The 22,210-nt window shown below is 40.4% G+C and overlaps 1 protein-coding gene across 1 annotated transcript in view; it reads right to left on the reverse strand.

The window, feature by feature from the left end:
• The window catches only part of plekhh3 (pleckstrin homology, MyTH4 and FERM domain containing H3), a 32,816-nt gene that overhangs the window by 5,142 nt on the left and 5,464 nt on the right, over nucleotides 1-22,210 (reverse strand). Inside the window, exons 2-8 of the mRNA XM_008415849.2 lie at nucleotides 12,984-13,078; nucleotides 7,856-8,038; nucleotides 6,640-6,797; nucleotides 4,574-4,697; nucleotides 4,190-4,487; nucleotides 1,333-1,540; nucleotides 1,043-1,170 (exon numbers count right to left, since the gene is read on the reverse strand). Of these exons, the coding sequence (XP_008414071.1) occupies nucleotides 1,043-1,170; nucleotides 1,333-1,540; nucleotides 4,190-4,487; nucleotides 4,574-4,697; nucleotides 6,640-6,797; nucleotides 7,856-8,038; nucleotides 12,984-13,078 (1,194 nt within the window). The remainder of the gene's footprint in view (nucleotides 1-1,042; nucleotides 1,171-1,332; nucleotides 1,541-4,189; nucleotides 4,488-4,573; nucleotides 4,698-6,639; nucleotides 6,798-7,855; nucleotides 8,039-12,983; nucleotides 13,079-22,210) is intronic.

The raw sequence follows: 22,210 nt of genomic DNA on the forward strand, positions 1-22,210 counted from the left end.
TATATATATATATATACACTGCTCAAAAAAATAAAGGGAACACTTCAGTGTTCACTTAAATGTTAAAGTGTTCCCTTTATTTTTTTGAGCAGTGTATATATAATCAAAAGAAAAAAAAAACCTAAAAGTAAATCCACCTTATTGAGCCCACTTCTCTCAGCCAGTCCATGCCAGTCAAGTAAGATAAGAGGGTGTTGACCTTCGTGCATCAGCAAACGGCTACAAAAATAACTCCTCACCTAAACGTCTAGATATTTACAGTCAGACTATTCAAGTTTAAAACAACTTGAACTGTGTCACCTACGCACTGTGAGCAGGACGGTTAGAACATCTTGGCAGCTCACTGAGCTGTCACAAAGAGTCATCTTGCAGTCACCCAACTTTCCATAACAACCATTAGACTCTCTCTGCAGGCCAACCAGTTAGACGAGAAAGAGGCRCGAATTAAAGGTGTCTTCTTTCCTAACATCAAAAATGTACACTGGAGCTGTGTACTGTTGTCAGATYAGACTAAAACCCAACAACACAACAAATACCCCGGGTGAAAAGACACATATGTGGGAAAGTACTTTACATCCACTGTTGAGTATGGTGGAGGATCTGTGATGCTGTGGGTCATTTCTACTTCCAAAAACCAAGAAAATCTTAAGTGCACCACATTATGAATAGTTTGATATACTATGAGAGTGAAAATAAGAATCTGGATGAGAATCCAATGTAAAGAAATGCATCGCCAGAACCAAAGTCAGCGTCTTTTCTTTGCCATTTCAATCTGATTCCTAAATTGAGATTGGTCAAACATCTCTGTGCGCTCCAAGACTGTAAAATATTATAGATCAAGTGCTGTCCTACCGGTAAAAGGGAGTTGCGCAAACAGAAGTGGTGCCAGTAAATAATATTCCAGTGATCTTGTATTGCATTGTAATACACAGTCTGCCTCTGGATTAGAGGCATGCTTGGTGTCATGGATAGCTTTGAYTTGTGACAGATTTTTGGCACTGCCCGTTTTTTAAAACRTCAAAACCACAAATCCCTTTCATACCTGGTCAGGACGTCGGCGATCAGAGAGTTCCCAGCGACCGGCTGCTCCCACAGTGCATTCTGCTCATACAGTGCAAATGTATTTTTGCTGTCTTGAAGGGCCAGCTTCTCTTGCATCCTTCGGACCACCTGATGACAGGCAAGGGAGGGAAGACAGTTTGGAGAAAAAAAGTTTGGGGTTGTTGAGGCTCTGAATTCAAGTTGTGTCTTTCACAGTTTGAACAAAAARCACGTGCAAGAATCTGAAGAGGTTTAGCCATACAAGCTGAACACTGATAAATGCTCCCAAACCTCGTTGGCAGTGGTGTGAGAGCTGATGTAGAGCTGGCAGGAGCCGGGGCCAGGGTAGTGCACGGTGCACAGCATCTCCTGTCGGTTCATCAGCATCTGGATCTCCTCCCACGATGGCACACACTCGCGGCATTTTGTTTTTTCCAAAGCCTCGCTGATGAACGACGCGTAGTTATCCATCTCGGATTCAGGACTCTGGCTCTGAATTCTGCAGGAAGCAGGAAAAGGATGAGAAAATGAAAATATGTTGCCTCTGTGCACATGCAATATGAACTACAACTCATGATTTAGAAAGAGAGGATTTGTTAATCCTGTTGATGTTGGGCCCAATCTTTGAACTTTTTATCCTTCCACATCATCCCTTTGATTGAGCTTCATTCTTTACCTTTCCTCGGTCTGGAARTGTTAAAAGTAAATGAGGCGAGGAATGAGAAATGTTCTCACTCRACCTGTTAAAGACTTAAAAGAGTCAATATCACCCAGTCCTTCAAATAAAAGCCTAATGGAAAAGAAAACATGTTTGACTTTGGACTTTGGAAATAGGAAGAGGTGTTTCCGCTCCTGTGAGCRGCAGTGACCTGCTGCTTCCTCCCAGCGGACTGTCCAGGAGTGCTAGGTGAAGCTCAGTGCGCGGTTAATTATGAAAAAAATAAAAGAAAAAAGGAGGGGATGGGGAAGAGGTGCACAAATRTCAAATGGAGCCTGAAGTCTGACACTCTTTGTGAGCAATAAAGGGCGTGAAATATGGTGTAAYGGAGCTAATAGTTCAGCCCTGTGTAAACAGAGAGGGACAGGAAAGGAAGGAAACAATAATGCTCAAGCATTCATCTAAAAGTCGAAAYGCGCATACGACCGAAAAATCTAAGAAGCCGTTTGCCAGACACAGAGAAGCACACTCATTCAACTCCAATGTCCTGCCATCTCATAACTGTATGGCCACAGGGTGGGATTTGTCCTGCTGAAACATAATCAGGAATGTTCCGCTGAGCCTCTGCGATCCTTCCTTTACTCTCCTCTCTTTGGCCCTTTCTGCTGCTTCCTGCTTTCTTGCCCCCCTCCTGCTCTGCTTTCYTTCTCCTGGCCTATTCCCTCTGACAGCAGACATTCCCCGGGGGTTTCTCAGGGCACCGGGGGGGAGGAGGAGGAGGAGGAGTGGTTTTTGGGCCCGGTGCCCAGCTCCAGACTCAGCTCCTGCCCAGCTGCAGCCTCAGCGCTGATCCGCAGAGAGAGAAAGTGCGTGAGAGCGACAGCAAGACATATCAAAACACAGAGCCAGCGAGTTCCACAGTGTTATTATAAATTGCCATTGCATGCAACTGTTCCATTAGCTAGAGGGCAATTCCCAGTGTAGAAACATAGATAGAAMMCGTTGGCGGTTTGATGGCACGGTGTTGGAAAGTCTAGAGCAGGAGGCTCAGCACTGCTAACAACTTGGATAAGCAGGCTTGACAGAGGGGCTAATTCAGACCTGCAAATCCAGCCCTTGAACACTGTATCTGTCCTCGGGAGCATGTTAACAATGTGGAGCATATCATGCTACTATATCTAAACTAGTGGTTAGGGATACTGGCGCCTGCTTTTTGTCCAACGTCTAGACTCGACAGTCTCCAAGAAACTACTGGTTCACCTTCATCTCCCAGCTAAACCTGTTCTGCATCTCAGGCTCCTCCCCGTCACCAACAACCAACTCCTGGCCTGATGTCACATTCGGTTTAACGCGGCTCAGTCCAATGTAAAATCTGACGTTATATGTAAAATCTGTTACTTCAAAATGCCAATGCCAAATGAAATGTTCCTTTGTTTTCCGCTTTTCTTCAAGAAAAAAACCTTTGCACAAAGATGGGTAAGAGATAGAAAATAAATAGAAAAAAAAATCCCTTACTGTCTGCTTGAAAATGCAACAAGTACAAGATGAAAGGTGGTTTCTGTACATTAAGATTTATTTGATCTGTGTTTAACGTGAGCAAATCCAATTAAAAAAAAAAAAAAAAAAAAAAGAAAGATCTGTAAAAACATGTTTTAGTAAAAAAGGTTGCTGATGTCAGTCCTTGGTAAGGTTTAAAAAGTTTCACTTTAAAACTCTTAAAAGTATTTTTTTCAAATCCTTATGACAGAAAAAGTGCCATTCTGGCCTGAGTTTTTTCCAGTTGCATGTGTTTTGGGTTGTTTTGGATGCTGGGGCTCTGAATGACGTTACGGTAGAGAGGAGACTGCAACATTCAGAAAGGAAAACATTTCGTGCATTCAAACAAAATGAACATGTTCGCAAACACATATTTTACAGTATCATATCTGCCACCAATTTAATAAAATACAAGTGCCAATAAATGCTGTAACTATATCCTATACTTGTACAGCTGCTATGTTGGATGGAGGACGTGGAGATTTTTGGTGAGCTTCAAGTGTCCCAGTCAAAAATCAGAGGACTTCAGAGGAATTCTAACTAGAAACTCATAAAATCTGAGCATATCGCTCACCATTGTCCAAACACGACACTCCACTGCTTTAAAACCTGTTAGGAAGCTACAAATCTGACTGCAGGCTTGCTAAAAGAGCAGATAGCCTGACTGACAAACAACTAATATCAGCATGCTGTACCGTGTTAATACTAACACCTAAAACTATTCAATTTAGTGTGTTTATTTGAAATTGTAACATTGTTATTTCTGCGATATTTTAGTTTTGATTATTTTGCATCCGGTAAAACTTCTGCTCATCGGTCATCAGATCACACTCAAAATGCCAATGAGAATCTCATGCCAGTCCATGCATGTTCTTAATTTTCCAAATGTATATGTATAGAATAAATGTATATTTTAATATATTCTAATAGAGTGAGCCTTTGAGCAGCCCTTACCTTTTGAGGTGGAACCTCAGGTATTTGAGCACGGTGGACCCCGGCAGGAAGGTGCAGCTCATGCAGGTGAGGAGCTGCCAGTAACGGAGATGCGCAGCGGTGTTCGGGGAAGGCGTGTGGCTGGTCTGCTTCACAAGCTGACAGTAGACCTCGTCACGGAGGGGCCGCAGGTCCAGGCAGGTCTGCAGCACGCCCTGGATGATTGGAACCGGCTCCCGCGCCGACTCCAGCTGCTGCAGGCAGTTGAAGAGCTTCACCGCCTCCTCACGCACCGAGCCGTAGCCCTTCCCATTGTGGTCTGAAGAGATACAATCGCATGGTACAGATACTAAAATAAAACTGTAGCGATTGTCGTGTCCGACGTGTAAATCTTCAGGTACTCACATGTGTGCTCCAGATTGCCGTAAGGGAAAGGAAGCAGAGGAGCATAGAGTGGTCCCTGGGTGTATTTAAGAATGGTGTTGTGTTGGTAGATGTGTTCCACCACCTCCGGGTTGAACTTATTCTCCTGTGTGCAAACAAAAACAACAACAAAAATTTGATCACTGTACAATATCATATTCATTCTGTGTTCCTGAAATCAGTCGGGAGGGCTGTCAGCATCTGTGATTTAACGCGTGCTTTCGTCCGTCTGAGGTGACCAAGGTTGATCTGACCAGGGTCACAATTCGGCTCTGGCAGCTCTCAAAAGCAACAGGAAGGTCAAGTGATGACCCAGCACAGCACACTTGCATGACTGACACGTTATACTTTATCCGCCAGTGTCAATGGGTTGACTGTGCGTGCGTTTCTGTCTTTCACTGTGTATGTGGATAGATGCCTTCCAGCAGTAAACAGATGGCTTCCACGCTACTGCCCCCGAACACCTGTTGCTCATTAGTAACGTTGCAACGGCTCTGGCTCTCTCCTGACTCTGCAACTACTCCAATTCCTCCATTTTTTTCTCTCTCTCTCTCTCTCTCTAGGTCTGCCTCACTGTGAAGCGAGTCAGCTTTGCCCTTCTTAGTGTGGCAAATTTAACAGTCTTCTGTTTGTGCTGTGGGAATGAGATCCTGCTCTGTGGCGAAATCCACAACTCAGCTGTTTTTCACAGGAAATGCAGATAATAATGATAAAGTTAGATTTAGAAAGTTGCGCTTTTTAACTAAGAATGTAAGAAAACACACTTGAGTCTTGCAAAAGTTAGGCTAAATGCAGCAAAAATAACTTTTCCAGATTTTCCTGACACATTACAGCCACAAAATTCAAAGTGTTCTATCGGAACTGAGCGAGAAGCTTTTGGAAAACATTTAAAAGCACATGCATTGTGTTCTTTCCACTTCACAACTATAGACAACTTTGTGTCGGTCCAACACATGCAGCTTCAATAAAACACATCTAAGTTTCTGAGTGAAATGTGAAGAAGTGTCATATACATACTGGTAGGTTTATTGTAAACAGATTTGGGGCTAATAAGTGATCATCATGGTTTGAAACCAGTTTGGAAAATACTGCACAACATCTATCACAGACAAACACAAACCCAAGTCACTTCAAAGCTGCCAGTAATTTTAAGGAAAATGCTGATTTCTCCAACATACACAAATAAAGCTCTGGCAAAGTTTTTTGGATTCTTTCATTGTCCGAAAAGTAATTCAGACTTTCCATGATCGAAAGCAAATGTTTTTTAAGTGAATTTTCAAAATGGTGTTGATTATCTTGATTCTTTTAGTCCAGTTGCATTTTTTCTTTCTTTGCTGCGTTGGTTATGCTTTGAATCTTTTTTTAATTAAAATTTTTCTTGTTTTTCACTCAAGCTCTGCTTTCAGTCTGCTAAACAGACCTTTAAAAAGCAGGTCTCTTCTTTTCTTCCAAGCGTAAGCTCGGCCCCCTCTAGCTGAACACACAGTGATAGACACGGGCAAGTAGATTAACCACTTTCTTGAAGATTAGAGAGTCTCGTTGAGAGATTACGGACACAGGAGGCCAAGCAAAGGGCTGCTTATCTGGACCCAAAGCTTCTTGCCTTGCCCTGTTCCACCTCCTTTGCCAAAACCTGCCCCTTTTCTAACCCCCAAGGATGGGCTGATGCAATAAAAGTTCCCTTTCTGCCAAATGAGATTCCAACACACACTATTCCCATTCAACTCCTCTCAAATTGTATATAAAATACACTGCATGCTTGGGAAAGTTATGTTTAAATACCTGGAAATACCTTTATCGTTATGCTTTTGTATGCCGTCATAGTTTGATAACATGACAAGAGTTCATTGAAAAGGGAAAAAAAAAAGGGTCTAGAGTAAACTTTGGATTCCCAGAATGATGTGGCCGTGTGGTTTTCATGACAACAAAGCGGCTTGAATAATGAGCAGTCCGATGGCTGTTTGTGTTTGGTGGCTCTTATCACAAGTAGTTGGCAGGAATTGTGTGCATGCTTATGTATGTTTATTTTTTTCTTTCATGTGGCCCACCTCGATGTCTCGAATCAAAAGTTGTGTCGGCGTTTCCACTGGAGATTTGGTATCGATGATTTTTTGGATGGCGCAGGCCCAGTGCACTGCTTCATTGAAATGCTTGGTGTACAGCCTGTAGCAGTGCTTCCGTCCATAAACAGTAATGCTCCAGTAACCTGAAAAAAACATGAGAAAAAAATTACACAAGTCTAACCTGAACCTGATCTTTGAGTGTAATTTAAGTTAAAAGGAAGTAGTCATACACGGAAACATCTAGACTTTCTCTTACTCTCTCAAACTTCCTCTCACGGATTCACTGAGGATCAAAGGCCAAGCAAAACCTCAAGCCACACCAAAACCAAACAAGAACAGTTTTTCTGCAGTAAATATGACCTTAGAGAGAAAAAAAACTGTAAAATAAATCTAAAAAAAAAAAAAAAGAAGAATCTGCTTCCTAGTTTCTCAAAGGAAGTATTAGATATAGCTTTTTATGCTAACAGCAGGTTATCACAAGTAGCTAACAGCTACATGGCCATTACATGACTAAGCTTAGCTTCTAGATAAAGATACAAGCCACAAATTAAGCAAAGATAATCTTAAGTAAAGCTTTCTTGCAACTGCTTATTGACAAATTTCTCAGTGACTTACAGGAAACACAAAAGTATTCAAGTAGTGTTTGTGACACAGCCACTGTTGAAAGCACACTTCTGTACAAAAAAGTCCCTGGGTGCAATGATTTAGCAAGAAACATGTTTTGGCTTGGATTTAAAGAACAAGTCAGGATGTTTCAAGTGGTTTTGGTTAAGTCAGCAGGACATAATCTCCTCCACTGAAGAACATCCAGGCAGACAGACAGTCTATGACAGTGACAAGAACAGGGTCATCCCAGTGTCACACAACAAAGAGTTGTCTTCTGAAATCTTTAATTCTTTTGTTTCGGTAATCTAAAAAAGGGAAATGGTGGATGGAGGCTTCCAATTCAGCCTTGAGTCATGTTTTTGGAAAAAAGTACAACTGGGATTTCCCAAAAGTATGTGTATGTGTCACAGTAGGGAAGGAAAAGGGCTCAAAAGACACATCTTTGAAGACAATGCAAGGGAAAACTCCATCTAATGATTCCCGGTAAAGACTTGAAGCATGTCTGGCTTTACGTAAATTCTTGGAAACCACGCAAGACTGTTTCTGCCCATTTCTGTGCACTTTATGAGCATAAACATACATTTCCTGAGCTCACCTGCTTCCTTGTAAGTTTGCTTGTCTGGCCAAATGACAGAGCAGAGACTGGTGAGGACCAGCGTGCCCAGTCTCCGCGCGCCTTTCTCTGGCCCGGTGTAGTAGTCGAGGGAATCCTGGCTCAGCACAAACCAGTACCGACGGTGCTTTATCCAGCTGCCACCAACCTCCCGTAAAAGCCAACCTTTTTTTTTTTAAACAAAAAATAAACACCAGCATTATTTGACAAATTCAAAACAAACAAAAAAAGAAATCAACAAAACAATTAGAAGATTTGCTTACAGAATCAACAGTACTTGTTTGGGTTCAAGTTGCAGGTTTATATTTAATTCTCACACAAGAAACAGAGCAAAAAATAAGCCAACACACAAATATTGACAAAGATCTTATTATTTTCACTGAAGCAGCTTTAACTTCCTTAAATTTCCATAAATTCCAACTTGTTTGGGTAAAAACTGGACCGTGGTTCTCAAACCAAAGTATAACTTCAATAAGTACTATATTGACCATGCTGGATTTTGAAGTCTGTTGGCAAGAAACAAAACTTTTGCACTTTGAACTCAAACTTTGTGGGATTTTTATATTTTTTTTATGATGGTGATAGCTTACAGTTAAAATCTTAAAACTCAGTTTCTCAGAAAATTTGATGAAACATACAACAGTTTAAGTCAGAAATGTTCCGTTATTGCCAACACAATCATGAGAAAGACTGCTGATACAAAGTGCTTTATGCAGGCATTTTAATGGAAAATTGAGTGGAAGAAAAAAAAAAAGGCAACAAAAAACAGGTGTAACCACAGACATGATGCACAGTTTGTAATTAATCTATTGAGTTTTGTTGAAATGAATTGCTGAAATAAATTAAAGGAGAATGCACATCTAGAATGCTTTAGTGCGTCTCATGAATCGACACATTAATTGGCAATTGAAGTGCACTTAGATAGGATATTGTATTAGTCTCCAGTCTTGAGGAATTTCATCAAGAGCTTCAGCTGTCCTCAATGCAACAAGTTTGAGAACATAACTTGGAGAGTCAAACGCTGACGAGGGGCAGACGATTTGATAGAAAATAACACAACCTCATTTAACGCATCTGATGATGTCGATGTGCATCGTGTTCAACTTTTCAATGCTATCCCAGCCGAATAAAATGCATCCTTACTATTTATGTATGTTGTGGCGATACTTGGAAAATGCAGTTACCGTTATAAAATGTTTCAGAACCACTGCACAAGTGGACGAAAATACGAGCAGCTAATAGAACAGACAGTAGTTGTTGCATGCAACCAACATAATTACCACTTTTGAGGCGGACAGAGTGAGAAGGAGAGAGTGTTACTAGAACAGAGTGACAGAGAGGGAGACAAAGAGACTACAGCAGTCATGCTTGTAGACATGCCTTCTGTACTCGCCAAGCCCGCCTCTACAATGCAATACTGTTTTGCTCCCAAAGCGCTGAGGGTTGGTTAAGACTGCAGCAAAACAGAACCACTGTTCCCAAACAGTGAACTTCTCCTCCCTTCGGCTATGTGTGCGAATCATTCTTAATAAGTATTTAATCCGAGAACAGATAGATAAGCAAGTCTGGCAGAGCCCAATTCAAACTCTGCCTGTAGACAAACAGAAGTCGGCTGACGGGTTCTGGTAGCGGTTATGGTGTTGATCAAAGTTTATATGGAGAGCTGACAGTGAGAGCACGGAGAGCCGTCGTAAGCCGCCCGGTGTAGGTCTAGGCGGTGTTTAGGAATGGCAGAGGAACAAATACATGGCGACTTCATGCGAGAGCACATGGCTCATTCAGCCCGTCTTGGGAATACTTTTAAAAGGGACAATTAGGAAATAGACTTTCAGCCTCGAACCCTGTGAAAACTAATGACGCCACGATCAGCATCACAGCTTCCTCTGTGGTTAGCAAGCTGTGTGCCACCTGTCAGCCAGTGTTTATTTCGCCGGCATCTTTCTTCCTTCTGTACTTGCTCTCTTCCCATTTCCTTTCATCTTCCCCATTTCCCCTCTCTCCCGACTCTGAACCTTGATCCAGAGTTTTCCCAGGCAAAACAAAGGTCCCACTGCTTTGGTGCTGCTCAGAAATAAAAATCTATTGACGGGTATACCTAGATTCCCGTTTAAGGATACCTCTGTATATGAAATAAGTGTATTTTGTATCTGTTAAAGCACCACAAATAGCTTAGGTAAGAAAAAAATAATAAAATCTATTTTACACCACATCAGATAAAATCCGAATCAAATGCTGGCAAGAAAAAAATAAAAATCATGAGCTACAGCAGGGTTGTAGCTTACCAACAGCCTGGATGTGGAACAGTGGAGACAGACAAGCTGTCTGGGCAAGAGCCAAGACGAGAAGGGTACAACTGCCTTGCTGACACCCCCCTCTCCCGTCACAGAGACAGGATGTTCCACAGATGCATTGCTTTTTGGCAACTTTAACCAGTGTGATTAGAAAAAAAAGCAGAGAAAGGAAAAGACAGAAAGGGCAGAAGAGTCCCCAGACCCCCTGTGTATAACCCTCTCAGGCTCTTCCATCTGGATCCCATCTCTGTAGCCTGCTAATGTTTCCCCTGAGGGCCACGGCTCGCCCTTAATTTGTTTCATTTGTGACCCCTGACCTCTCAGTGCCCTGCCCCCCTCAAACATAGATTGAGAAAACAATCTCTCTCTGTGTATTTCCACTTGTTTTTCCTCCAAACCTCCTACTGCTTCCAGAATACTGGATTTTTGTTCCACAAATTTAACAACGCATAATGTTACTGTAAAAAACAGTCATGCATTCAAATTGGTTTGACTAAGATATTCATTGGAATACGTTACAGGGGAAACATCTATGCCAGTTTTGTTTCCACTTTATTAAACTTGGGAAACATTTTGCTTTTAAAGAATAAAATTAGAGGAAAAACTTCCAACTTGCCAACAAACAGCTGAAATAAATGCCTACTATTGACCAACAATAATGTTTTTTTTTTTTTGTTTTTTTTTTTTAAATAAAATTTGTAAGTGGCAAGACGAACTTTACATTTGTGCAAAATATACTTGCATAACCTTTTCCTTCTTTTGGATCAGACACATCCAGACTGCTAAGCTGCAGTTTACTGGAGCATGCAAAGCCATGCATCATGTGAGGAGTAATTTTAACCATAAATCAACAAAGGTATGTCAATAAACCAATGTCAACATCTCTTTCTGTCACCACTCCATGGGTTTTACAATTTATCCTCACACCATCAGTCTATATCTGCATTGGCAGTGCCCTATTTTAGATACTGGGGCAATATTCGCCCCACGTAGCCTCAGGATGTCTAGATGGGAAAAAAAGAAGACATAAACATGTACAGGAAGAGAAATGCCCTAATGGAGGCATTCTTTGAAGTCTTATTGAGAAAAATGAGCAGAATTATCAAACACCCTCAGGTGTCCCTCAGTGAAAATGTGTTTACCGGTGCAGTCTAGTGATTTCTGATCAAGATTGCTATAGTGCAATGGTTGCAATTTCAAAAAATGACAGAGGGAAAGGAACCTGCTCACCTTGCAAAAGTATTCAAACTTTTCTTATTTTATTACATTTTTAAAATTCAAAACTGCAAGCTGCAAAGTATTATGTTGGGGTTTTGCATGCAAGGTAGTGAATAATCGTGAAGTGAAAGAGGAAGGAACGCAAGATAATCTCCATAAAACAGTGTTGACACTGTTTTATGGCAAAGATCTAGACTTTGCCGAGGTTATTTAATGCCAAAATGTGCTTTAATCTAAACTATTCCCTTGTAGCTCTGTTTGGCTGTATCTGGTTTAAATCCTTATGCATCCCGTAACAATTATTTTCATCATCATCTCCCTTGTCCCAAAGCGTGATGCTGCCACTACCACAGTCACCATGGTGGTATCACATAGTAGATCAAAATTTAAGGGTGTTTTTACACCTGATAGTCTGGTAGATTCGGTTTGCTTGAGTCTATTGCAAAATTGCAATATTTGTCACATTATCAGGTTTGCGGTTCGCTTTCATTTTGCACTCTGCCAAACAAACCAAACCCTTTGAAAAACATTTTCACTGCTTCCTGCTTTCGGAGTGGTGTGGTCTCCTGTCCACTTGGCATCCATGTACGAATTTGAACCATGCTGGAGTTCAATGAAATTGAACCAAGACCAAAGTTTTTAGGCGGACCACAGTTCCTACCGCCTCAAATGAACCAGACTTGCTAAGCAAACAGTTTGATTAAAGGGGACTAAACAGGGCTGGTGTGAATGCATGCACCCTCATTCTCCATTTACTAATTAGGGAACTTCTGAAGGCAAATGGCTGCAAGTGATTTTATGTAAGGTGTGTAAGAAAAAACGGGGCATGATTCATATACAAATCTAGATACGAAAAAGTTGCATTCATTTTCCTTCCTCTTCACAGCTAATGGTTCAATTAAACACAATGACGTTTGCATCTCCAAGGTGACACAATGTCTAAAAGTTCAAGGGGCGTGCATACTTTTACAAGGAAATGTTTTAAAGAAAACCCAACAGTGAGAAATGAAGGGTGCGTAGAGAGGAGGGCAAGTCAGAGATGCATGGCAACTGCAGTCAGAATTAGGCAATCTGCTTTTGTCACTATTCCAAACAGGACGCAACACATCCAAGCAACAGCATTTTACTGCTCCCTCTCAGCAGAGGTAAAAGAGAAAACATATTTGTACAGGAATATCTCATGAGATCATTAATCAAAAGTGGTAGACATGAAGACAAGACCACTGATGTCAGTAGTTCTCATAACATGAACACAGGAAGAGCGGCAAAGACAACAGACAGTTTGGATCATGAAACACCTTCTACAGTAAAGTACAAAAAAAATCCTAGCCTAGCGCATTTAGGTGTTTCTACTATTTAGGGTTGCAGGTTTTTGTCTTGTAAAATGTAAACAGAGAAATATGTGATTTCAGTTCATCAAAACATCCAGGAGTTATTTTTTTTCTGTAGTTTCGTCCGTCAGGAATTCAGTTAGCATCAACGTGATACAAAGAAGATATGTGAGGGATTTGATTATGATGCCACTTGAACACATTGTGTATTTCATAACAACTGAATGCACTGATTATGATTAAAGAGTAAAGTAATAACTTCAAACTCACCTTTTACTATCAGATCAGGCTCTTCATCCACCCCCATCCCATACTCCTCATTGGTCGGTTTCTTCATTTTTACAGGTGACTGAGAGACAGTGTGCCTGTGCAGAAGAGCAGAAAGAAAATGTAAATAACCCAGCTTCCCTCTCAACTCAAGCCTTCCTCTAAAACTGGCCGGCTACTGTAACTGGCTCAGAGACGAACTGCTGGCCGTGAGACCCAACTTCCAATCACCATGCCGCTCTCTGCCAACTCAAAAGCCTGTCACATACTCTTAAGTGGAGAAGGTCAGACAGGGGGAATAGAAAGAAGTGCCACAAATATCTGGTGTCTCGTCTTTTCCCTTCTCATCCTCTCTCGTTCCCCCCCTTTTGCCCCCCCACCACCACTCAGCTCGCAATCCTGCAAGCGCACATTGATGCACGGCAAGCCACTGTGGACAGCTCGAGTCTCTTTTATCACTTTGGCTGGCGAGCCAAACAGGCGACTGAAAATAAACGTGACAGGGCGACGCCGGGCTGACTCCCAGCCAGCCAGCTTGCGCCGGTCAGAGGAAGGCAAAAGGGTCAAAGGGTCACATCTTGGATAGTTAAAAGCATAAACATCAAAAACATCTGTAAATCGGCTGAGCGGCTGCTCTTTCTCTTGCTGATCTTCCAACCATCAAGCAGCTACCACAGATAGATTTTAACTTTAGCATCTGGTCTGAAATTGGCTGGTGAAAAGTTGCTTCCCCCCCTTCATAAAAGTTCTAAAGTACATTTTCCAGATTTTTACTTGCTGTTTTGATAACTGTGTGGAAATTTGAGGACAAAATCTTTGCAAAGTTAGGTTTCATCATCAGTTTTATCATAAACCAAGAAATGAAACATAGCAGGAACAAGCTTTTAACACAGCAGTGTGGTAGTTTTTGTTGTGTTTTGTTCCCCCCCCTAATGACATCAGGACATTTTTAGAAACAGTTGAAATCTCTAATACATGGAAATACTTTAACTGGATTATCAGAGATTAAAATATAAATCCTTCATAAGAGAGTTAACCTTAAAGTTCATAGAAGTCCAAAACTGGAATTTCCGTACTTTGTGTGTCATCTCAAATGAACACATTTCAAGAAGCTTGGGTCCAGATAGAAACTCAGACATGAAATGACCTTAGGGTCAAAAATGCAGTGGCATGACTCATTTCTGGTTTTTGATTGAGTGTATGTCTGGTTGTTGGTGACAAAAACCGAAATGATCAATGAGGAACGAGCAGTTTTTATGTGGTAAACTAAAGACAAATGTCCACATTTAAATATAAAAACAGGAAAAAAGTTTCAGGATTTTGAAGAAAGTCTGTATAAATTCCACAGTTTTCAAGACTGAATAGGAACCTTGTAGTTACTTAAGAATAAGGCCAGTTTTCAGTCTATTAGACTGCTGAGAGGTTTTATCTCTCCTCGTTTATTTATCTAATAAGTTGTTTATTTTCTCCATTTCCTGGGCCGAAATGCGAGGTTCAAGACTTCCTGTCCTCCTCCCCCTCTGACCGCCTCCTAGGATTACTGATGAGACAAATAAATTGGGCCCTGCTTCCCAGAGTTATTGGCCTCCAGTCACCCAAGCCTTCATCAGCTGATTTATGTGACTATCGATCTGATAAGTGCAGAGGGTTCCTCCACACGGAAGGCAGTGGTAATAAATAAATCCCAATATCGCCTTATCTGCTTAGACTCATCTTACTGCAGACTGCTGAAGTCATTTCTCAGATAATTCCCAAAGATGTCTCTTTATGATGTTTAATTTGCAGATGGTTGTTCCAGTACAGAGACTAATGTTCAGATGGTAAAACGTGTAAAGCCACAAAATGTTCCATTATACATGAGGAAATTGATATTTCATGACAAAAGCAGAACCGAGAGCGATTCGGGGCTTAGTCACCTCAGGTCATATGGTATCACTACACCAGTTTCTTTGATGCAGTGGTGAACTGCTGGCTATGCTTAAATGCATTAAAATAAACACTGAAATGTGACGACATCTCTTATTTTGGGTTGTTTATGAGCCCTGTTGCATAGCAGAGACAGCCAGACAGCTCAAACTGGATGCAGACAGTATGTATAGAAACACTCCCTGAGGGGAGCTTGTGGTCTGGCATTCAAAGTGCCCATGTTGAAGCTGAGTCTCTTGACTGGTGTTTGCTACTGTTACAATGCCAAAATAGCAATTTAGCACACACAAATAAACTAATTTACTGAGGAGAAGCCTCTGGAGATGCATCATCACTAGAGTGCCAGAAGCTTTTGAGATATCAAGTAACTAATTAAGGGTGAGTTCAAAGAAGGTAACGCCTAAAAGACTCTCATGCTAGAGTTTCAAGCAGAAATAAGTAACGTAAAGTAGCGAGAAATGAACAGATTAATCCGCACCAACCTGTGATGGTGAAAAAGAAGCTAACCAAAACTGAAAAGCTCTTTGCCTACTAGTCCTGTCTATAACTTACAACCCTCACCTTCTTTATGGTAAAGACACCTGGACTATTTCAGGGAAATAAGGATTTTTCTAAATATTTTACCTGGATGTAAGCAAGTTCATCTTTCTAAGTCAAGTTTGCTTTTCCTTATGGAAATAATGAGGGATAAATAGGAAAATAATGAGAGGTTGTGGGAAGGATATAGGAGAAAGAAAAAAAAAACACTTCATCAAGTCCCAGTTTCAACCGTTAACAGGACAACATGTTTGGCCTTTAAACTGAGTGCTGCTTGTTAGTCTGCTTTAGTATTGTATCCAAAAAAAACAAAAAAAGTCAAGGCTAATGTCCAATAACCTTTACAGAGACTGCTTGTTAATGTGGAAAATCAGCTAAGTACCACAAATTGCTGTTTTTGTTGTCAGCATCACTTAGCAGACAGGAGCCATTCAATGTTATTTTAAGATAAACTCACTTGTGTCTGTTTCCTTACAAAACACACTAAAAATGAGACAGAAATAACAGCATTCAAACATTTTAAAAAGAAATGAAGTTGCATTGGCCATCGGTACAATGATGAAAATCATGTGAGTCTTTAAAGGTGTAGCTTTTCTAGGTGCTGCTTTCACAAAACCTCGCAACAAAAGTTTGTAAATAGGTTTTGTGAGCGTAATCAACATCAGTGGAAAGGTTTCTGCAGATTTCTTTTTTGAGCATACATGTTTTAGCTCAAACAAATTTTACAAACACAGAATTTAGTTTTCATGTGATGATTTCACCAATTGAAAAGCTGTTCAAATTAAATTAGTCCTATGTGGGACTAGAGCGCTTATAATTGCCCCACTTGTCACCAACGCAAAATAAATGAGAAACTAAGATATTGACATCCGTCAGTTTTGAAAGGGTCACAAAGACATTTCTAAAGCATTGAGACGCCAGCAAGAGAGCCAATATCCACAAATGGAGAAACTATTAAGCAGTGGTAAACCCTATATGAAGTGGTAGGTCTACCAAAATTGCCATAGGAACAGACTGATTACTCACCCAGGAAGTCACAAAAGAAACCAGAACAACATCTAAAGTACTGCAAAGCCTCACTTGCCTCTGTTATAGTCACTATTAAAGATTCAATTAAACCAAACCAAACAAAAACTCCATCCATGGGAGAAAACCACATGGATGGAGTGGTTATTATTATTCAATATTCTTGAATAGCTTTTATTCAAGACTATTGAATCCAGTAATTACCCCAATCTACCCCACTACCCCAATCTAATTCAGTAATCTTTACTCAGGATTACTGAATCTTTAATACAGCCACTATTCAAGATTCAACTGCAACAAAACAAACAAAAACTACAGTCATGGGAGAGAACCACGGTGGAAACCACTGCCGAGCAGAGAGAACAGTTTCATAATTACCAGAAAGCACCACCGTTTTGGAAAAATATTCTGTGCTCTTATGACTAAAGCGGTACTATTTGGGAGTTGTACTTCCGATTACATCTGCTGATAACATTAAAAAAGCATTTCAGAAAAAATACAATACCCAAAGTCAAAAATGGTGGCGGTAATGTGATGGTTTGGGACTGCTTCGCCAAAGTGATAGACGCCATGTCGAAACAAAGAACGGCCAATATCCCTCCACAACATACAAACAGTTGTGATCATGATGGGCGATACAACTATGAGGTTTATGAGGCAATTACTATTTCACACTGCTCCAGGTTTGTCTGAATAGCTTTTTGACATCCTGAAGTCTAAAGCTGCAGTATGTAACCTTAGTAAACAATATGTTTGTAAAATATCTGTTAAACATAAAACAGATAATCTGAGACAGATAATCTGTAAAAAAACAAAAAACAAAACAAAACAAAACAAAAAACAAACAAACAAAGAACACTCCCAAAATATAAAAAAACAATGGTCATCTGGAGAAATACGCCGCTCCCAATCAGAAGCAGGGGGATGGTCTTAATGTTGTCAATCATTCGCAGGTATGTGTTGCTCACTTCCACTTGCTTTCTGCTATGCTACAGCTGGTTCTCGAGACCAGAGCAAGCTATGAATGCTTAGACTAGTTGGCATGGCTACTGATGATGGGGGATAAACAGTTTTCCTATAAGTAAGTTAATATGACATTGGGATATTGAGCACCGCATACATGAGCCTGATTGACAGAGCTAAGACCCTGATCCTGGCTCCGACTGGTTGCTTCTGACTGGGCGTGATGCATTTCTGCAGATGGCTGCAGGACCACAGGGAAAAGGCAGAGGAGCTAGCTTTTTTCACAGATTATCTGCCTCATGTTATATTGTCTGGAAAAACAATTTTGTTTGAAAAGTTACATACTGTAGTATATAAATAAATCAAATAACCCTCTTTCTATCCCCATCGCATCTTATTCTGATATTAAAGTTTGTTTCAGCATCTGAACAATGAAAGTGGGAAAGATGCAAAGCAGAAGAAACCTGTAAGGGAGCAAATACTTTTCACAGCACTATACAGCATGTAACAAAAAAAAAAAACAGTCCTAAAGCTTAGAGCGAGTGTTTGAGCATAATTGATGCGGGGGCTTTGCATCTCCACAGCTGTCCAACAGCCCCACTACCCCAATCTAACCTCCAACATCTACTGCTACCACCCCCACATTCCCAGAAGCTCCAGCAGAGGTTGTGGTGACGAGGCCTTCAGCAGGCAACTTCCTGTGGAGTGCAGGAAACAATTTGATATGGGGATTAGGCAGCATGGAGAACAGAGTGAGCACACATCTACAGACAGCACATCTCTCTCATCTCCTCCTGCCAACTCTTCCCTCCAGGTAGAAAATCGTTATTTTATTGTATCACCACAAGACCTGCTGAAACTCGAAATGTGTTAAAAATTATAGCTGTGTGGTTCGAGATCAGCACTCTTAGTGGTTGTACTTTGAGAGACGCCAACATGTTTGTTGTTATGCTACAGCAGAGAGCTGTGCAACAATGAAAATGACAGTTTAAGAAAGTGAAATGGAAAATGCTGGCATACAGGATCCCGGAGATTAAATCAGATGAGTAAATAAACTCCTGGCAGGGCCACCGGTTTAATAACACAGGTCAGCCAAAATGAACCGCTTATATTTGTTTAAACTCACAAAATAAAACAAGATCAGTGAAACAAATGCATCCCGAAGAAACTTGCAGGTGCACTTGATTATATCTGGGAACCATCAGGTTCAGTTGGAACGAGATTTACTGGAAGCTCTGGAAACTTGAATGCCGTTTCATGTTTATTGATTTAACAGTTTCAGGTGGATATTACTCGAAAGATGGTGTGTGCATACATACTAAGTCTTTAAGAAAACTAATCAGCTCAAGCAGGTGGAAGCTATGTGGAAATACAGGAAGAAAATGAAACCTTTCCTACCATCTAGTCTCAAATATTTATAGTTTAATATGTAAAAAGTAAGATTTGACAAGAAAAAAAAAAGAGTTAAGAAACTATATTGTTGCCATTCACGATGCGTGAGAAATGTAGGATTGCTTGATTTCCACCATGTGGTTAAAAACAAAATGGAATCCACTACAAAACATAGAATCTCATACAATTTTCTTGCATCAGTGAGACAGGAAAGCTACAGTATATAATAGTTTTTGATGTACAAGCATTGGCTTCTCTCTCTTTTCCACAAATGCAAAACAGAAAACAGTTGGCTATGACAAAGAGGCTTCCTGAAATAAAAAAGGCTTCCTATCCATCAAAAAAAAGAGAAGAAAAATCAAAGTTCAGTGGCAGATTTAGAGAAGCGAATTTTATTTTTCTATGAACTGGGAGAATGACTGTTGTGTAGGTTTTGCGTGGACCTTTAAGAATGTGGACCAACAGTCAACGAGCCACATCAGAAATGGGGAGAAGCAAGCTAGTGTGTAATAAAGAGGCACATATGAGCATTTTCACTCTCAGTTTCACCTATAATAATGTCTAAGCCACTATTCTTATATGTAACAAAATCTGTACTGCGTTACACAAGTGAGGGTCTACTGAAACTAGGTATATGGTTGTGATTGAGAACTCACAGATATGAGATAAAAACTAAAGTTCTTGACATACTTTGCTGTGCCCATGGACATGAGCCACTTGGACCTTGCAGATTAACATGTGTCCCTGTTACTATTCTTAGCTCAGCTGCATAATCACATTTCAATAGAGATGTACAGTTTTCACTACAGTGTCCAAGGGGGGCAGACATGTCCTGGTTTGTACACCGTATACTCGTAGGAGGAGAAGAAAAGAAGAGAAAGAAGAAAGTTGCAGAATATCAATGTAATTTTTAAATTCTGCTCGTCTATGAGGATAGAAAAAAAACAGCACAGTTATCCTTGCTGTATTTCTTTAAAATACGTTTTGTAGCCGTTATGCGTTTTTTTGCTCATGATCTAACCATGTTTTTCCGCTATGGATCTGGCACTACCCTGATTACGGTCCCTGTCGGCATGCCAACATGGTCGTTTGGGTCGCATGCAGGTGTGTGTGCAGAGACCGGCAAGTACAGATGGTATGTATGCGTTTGCAACTGAATTGTTATAATCCAGCTTCTTGCTTTGCAAGCAAGAAGAGGGTTTTTAAAGTTATGCCAAATTCATGTGAACCGTATTTAAATGTAGAATTTCAAAGGTCAAGGTCACGGACTGATGAACTAATATTCTCCACAGGACTTTCTGCTAAAGATCAGAATTGTTGACCGTCAACCAACCACCATGTGTGATTGCCAGTGTGATGCTCCCTTCCTGAAGTCCTGTGGTTTACGCAAGCTTTAACAAGGCACACATCTTTCCAATTTCTACTCTTATCTCACCAGTCTAGAAAATACTTTGCTGAAAGTCTTGGAGATCGTTAAAATGTCTTGGGGCAAATGTGGGAGAGAGGTTTGTTCCAAAAAGTACTTTTTGCCCATGCATGAATTTTTCCCCCAGCCTCTTATTTATTGCTAAATTCATGAACACTGACTAAACTTCTTGGTCTAATTTTCTTTGGAATCTTTTGCATGACTCATCAATGCCCTTTTGGAGTAATTTTGGGGAAGGACATAACACTTTCTTGTTTGTCCAATTGAGTATAATGCCCCACCATGGTGCCCTGGAGACTCAAGACCTTGGAAGATGCTTTGCAATCCTTTCCAGATTGACTGATGTCAATGAATTTTGCTAGGTAGTTTCTATAGATTAGGAAACTATGCATTGCTTTTTACGATCTTTTGGGCTACGTCATGTTGTCAGACAGGTTCTATTTAAAGGATTTCTTATTCTACAGGCCTGACAGTAATTAGGCCTGGGTGTGGACAGTTCAACTGAACTCAGCTTTACAATAAGCAAAAAAACAAAAGAGGGTTAAATCAAAGTTATTTAGTGATTTAATGAGGAAAGTAATTAGATTTTTACATAGAACCAGAATGGATAGCTTTTTCACTTCTCCTTTGAAAGCCATTTTGTATTTACTCAATATTTTCTCACAGTGTCGGTCAATGTGGTGACCGTTCAGGTTAAGGGTCAAGGTTTTAGCTAGGGTGGTACGGCAAACATCGTAGCACATGCTTGAACCTAAATGCCAAGGTACCAAAAGCTGTACTTGATCTATCTCGCAATAGATGAAAAGATTATAAAGCTATAATTTGGATTATACAGCAGATTTATCAGTGACAAGTTACAATAAAATAACTAGTAATAGTAACCATTTTCCTTTCCTGTAAAGTAGAGGGGTTCATTTAAAACTTTCCACTGACATACAAGAAAAGGGTTAAAACTTGAAACTTGGTATAGCTTAGGATAAAATGAACATATCAAATTAAATGTTTTACTTTAACACTTTGGCTGTTCAAATTCAAGAAGATAATAAAAGGCAAATAGGTTTTTAGAAAGTCAGAAATTCGGAACATGTAGAACCAATGTTTTATTACATTTGGAAGTGAAATTAGCACAGGAAGTAAATCCTGGTATGTACTTTATAACTTGCAAAAAAATTTTTGTCTGTAGCTCATGTTGTATTAAATATCAGCGCTCATGCTAGCAGCTAAGCTCATAAGGGAACAGGCTGTGACTGTCGAGCTGTCCTGAACAGAAGTCTCACAAATTCTCACTTCCCCCTCTGTCGTGATGAGGTTGACGACATGAAATTAGCAGCAATAGTTCCAGATTTTGGCGAGTAACTGGGTCATGAATTTTAGACGGCGACGATGCTTTTTATCCGTTTTTTTGTACAGTCACTCTTCAAAACTCAGCATTTTAGATTGAATCAACCAGCTGGAAAAATCAAATAAAACATGCCAAATTAACAGTCCATAGTTGGTTTAAAGAAGAAAAACAACTAATTTTTGCTAGTGTGGTTGTATAATTTGAAAAAGAGATAAACTGCTATCTGTATTTCACAAACTCTTTGTGGTGCCAACTACCAGATCAATGCACTTGCCCAAAAGGTCATGGATTGGATCAAATCAACCACACACAGGCTTTAACCACATATTCCAAATAGGTCATCACACCTAATGACCAAATTAAGAGCAGACATTTCACACTTTGCAATGGTGACATCAGCAGTAGTGACACACTTTAAACTTAGCAATATGCATAAGCCAATGAGTTTGTGACCCTCACTCTGGCAGTAGCTCCAGAAGTGATGGGTAATTGATTTCAGTCCAGGGTTTAATCATGAAGTAGTGGCATTAATTAAAGTTAGAAAAGTGCCGTCCTTGCTCTCGGGCCATAGTGACCGCAATTGAAACATGTCCTGGCATGCAGAGCAGAGCCTTTTAA

The sequence above is a fragment of the Poecilia reticulata genome, linkage group LG8 (assembly GCF_000633615.1).
Source record: "Poecilia reticulata strain Guanapo linkage group LG8, Guppy_female_1.0+MT, whole genome shotgun sequence".
Classification (NCBI taxonomy): domain Eukaryota; kingdom Metazoa; phylum Chordata; class Actinopteri; order Cyprinodontiformes; family Poeciliidae; genus Poecilia; species Poecilia reticulata.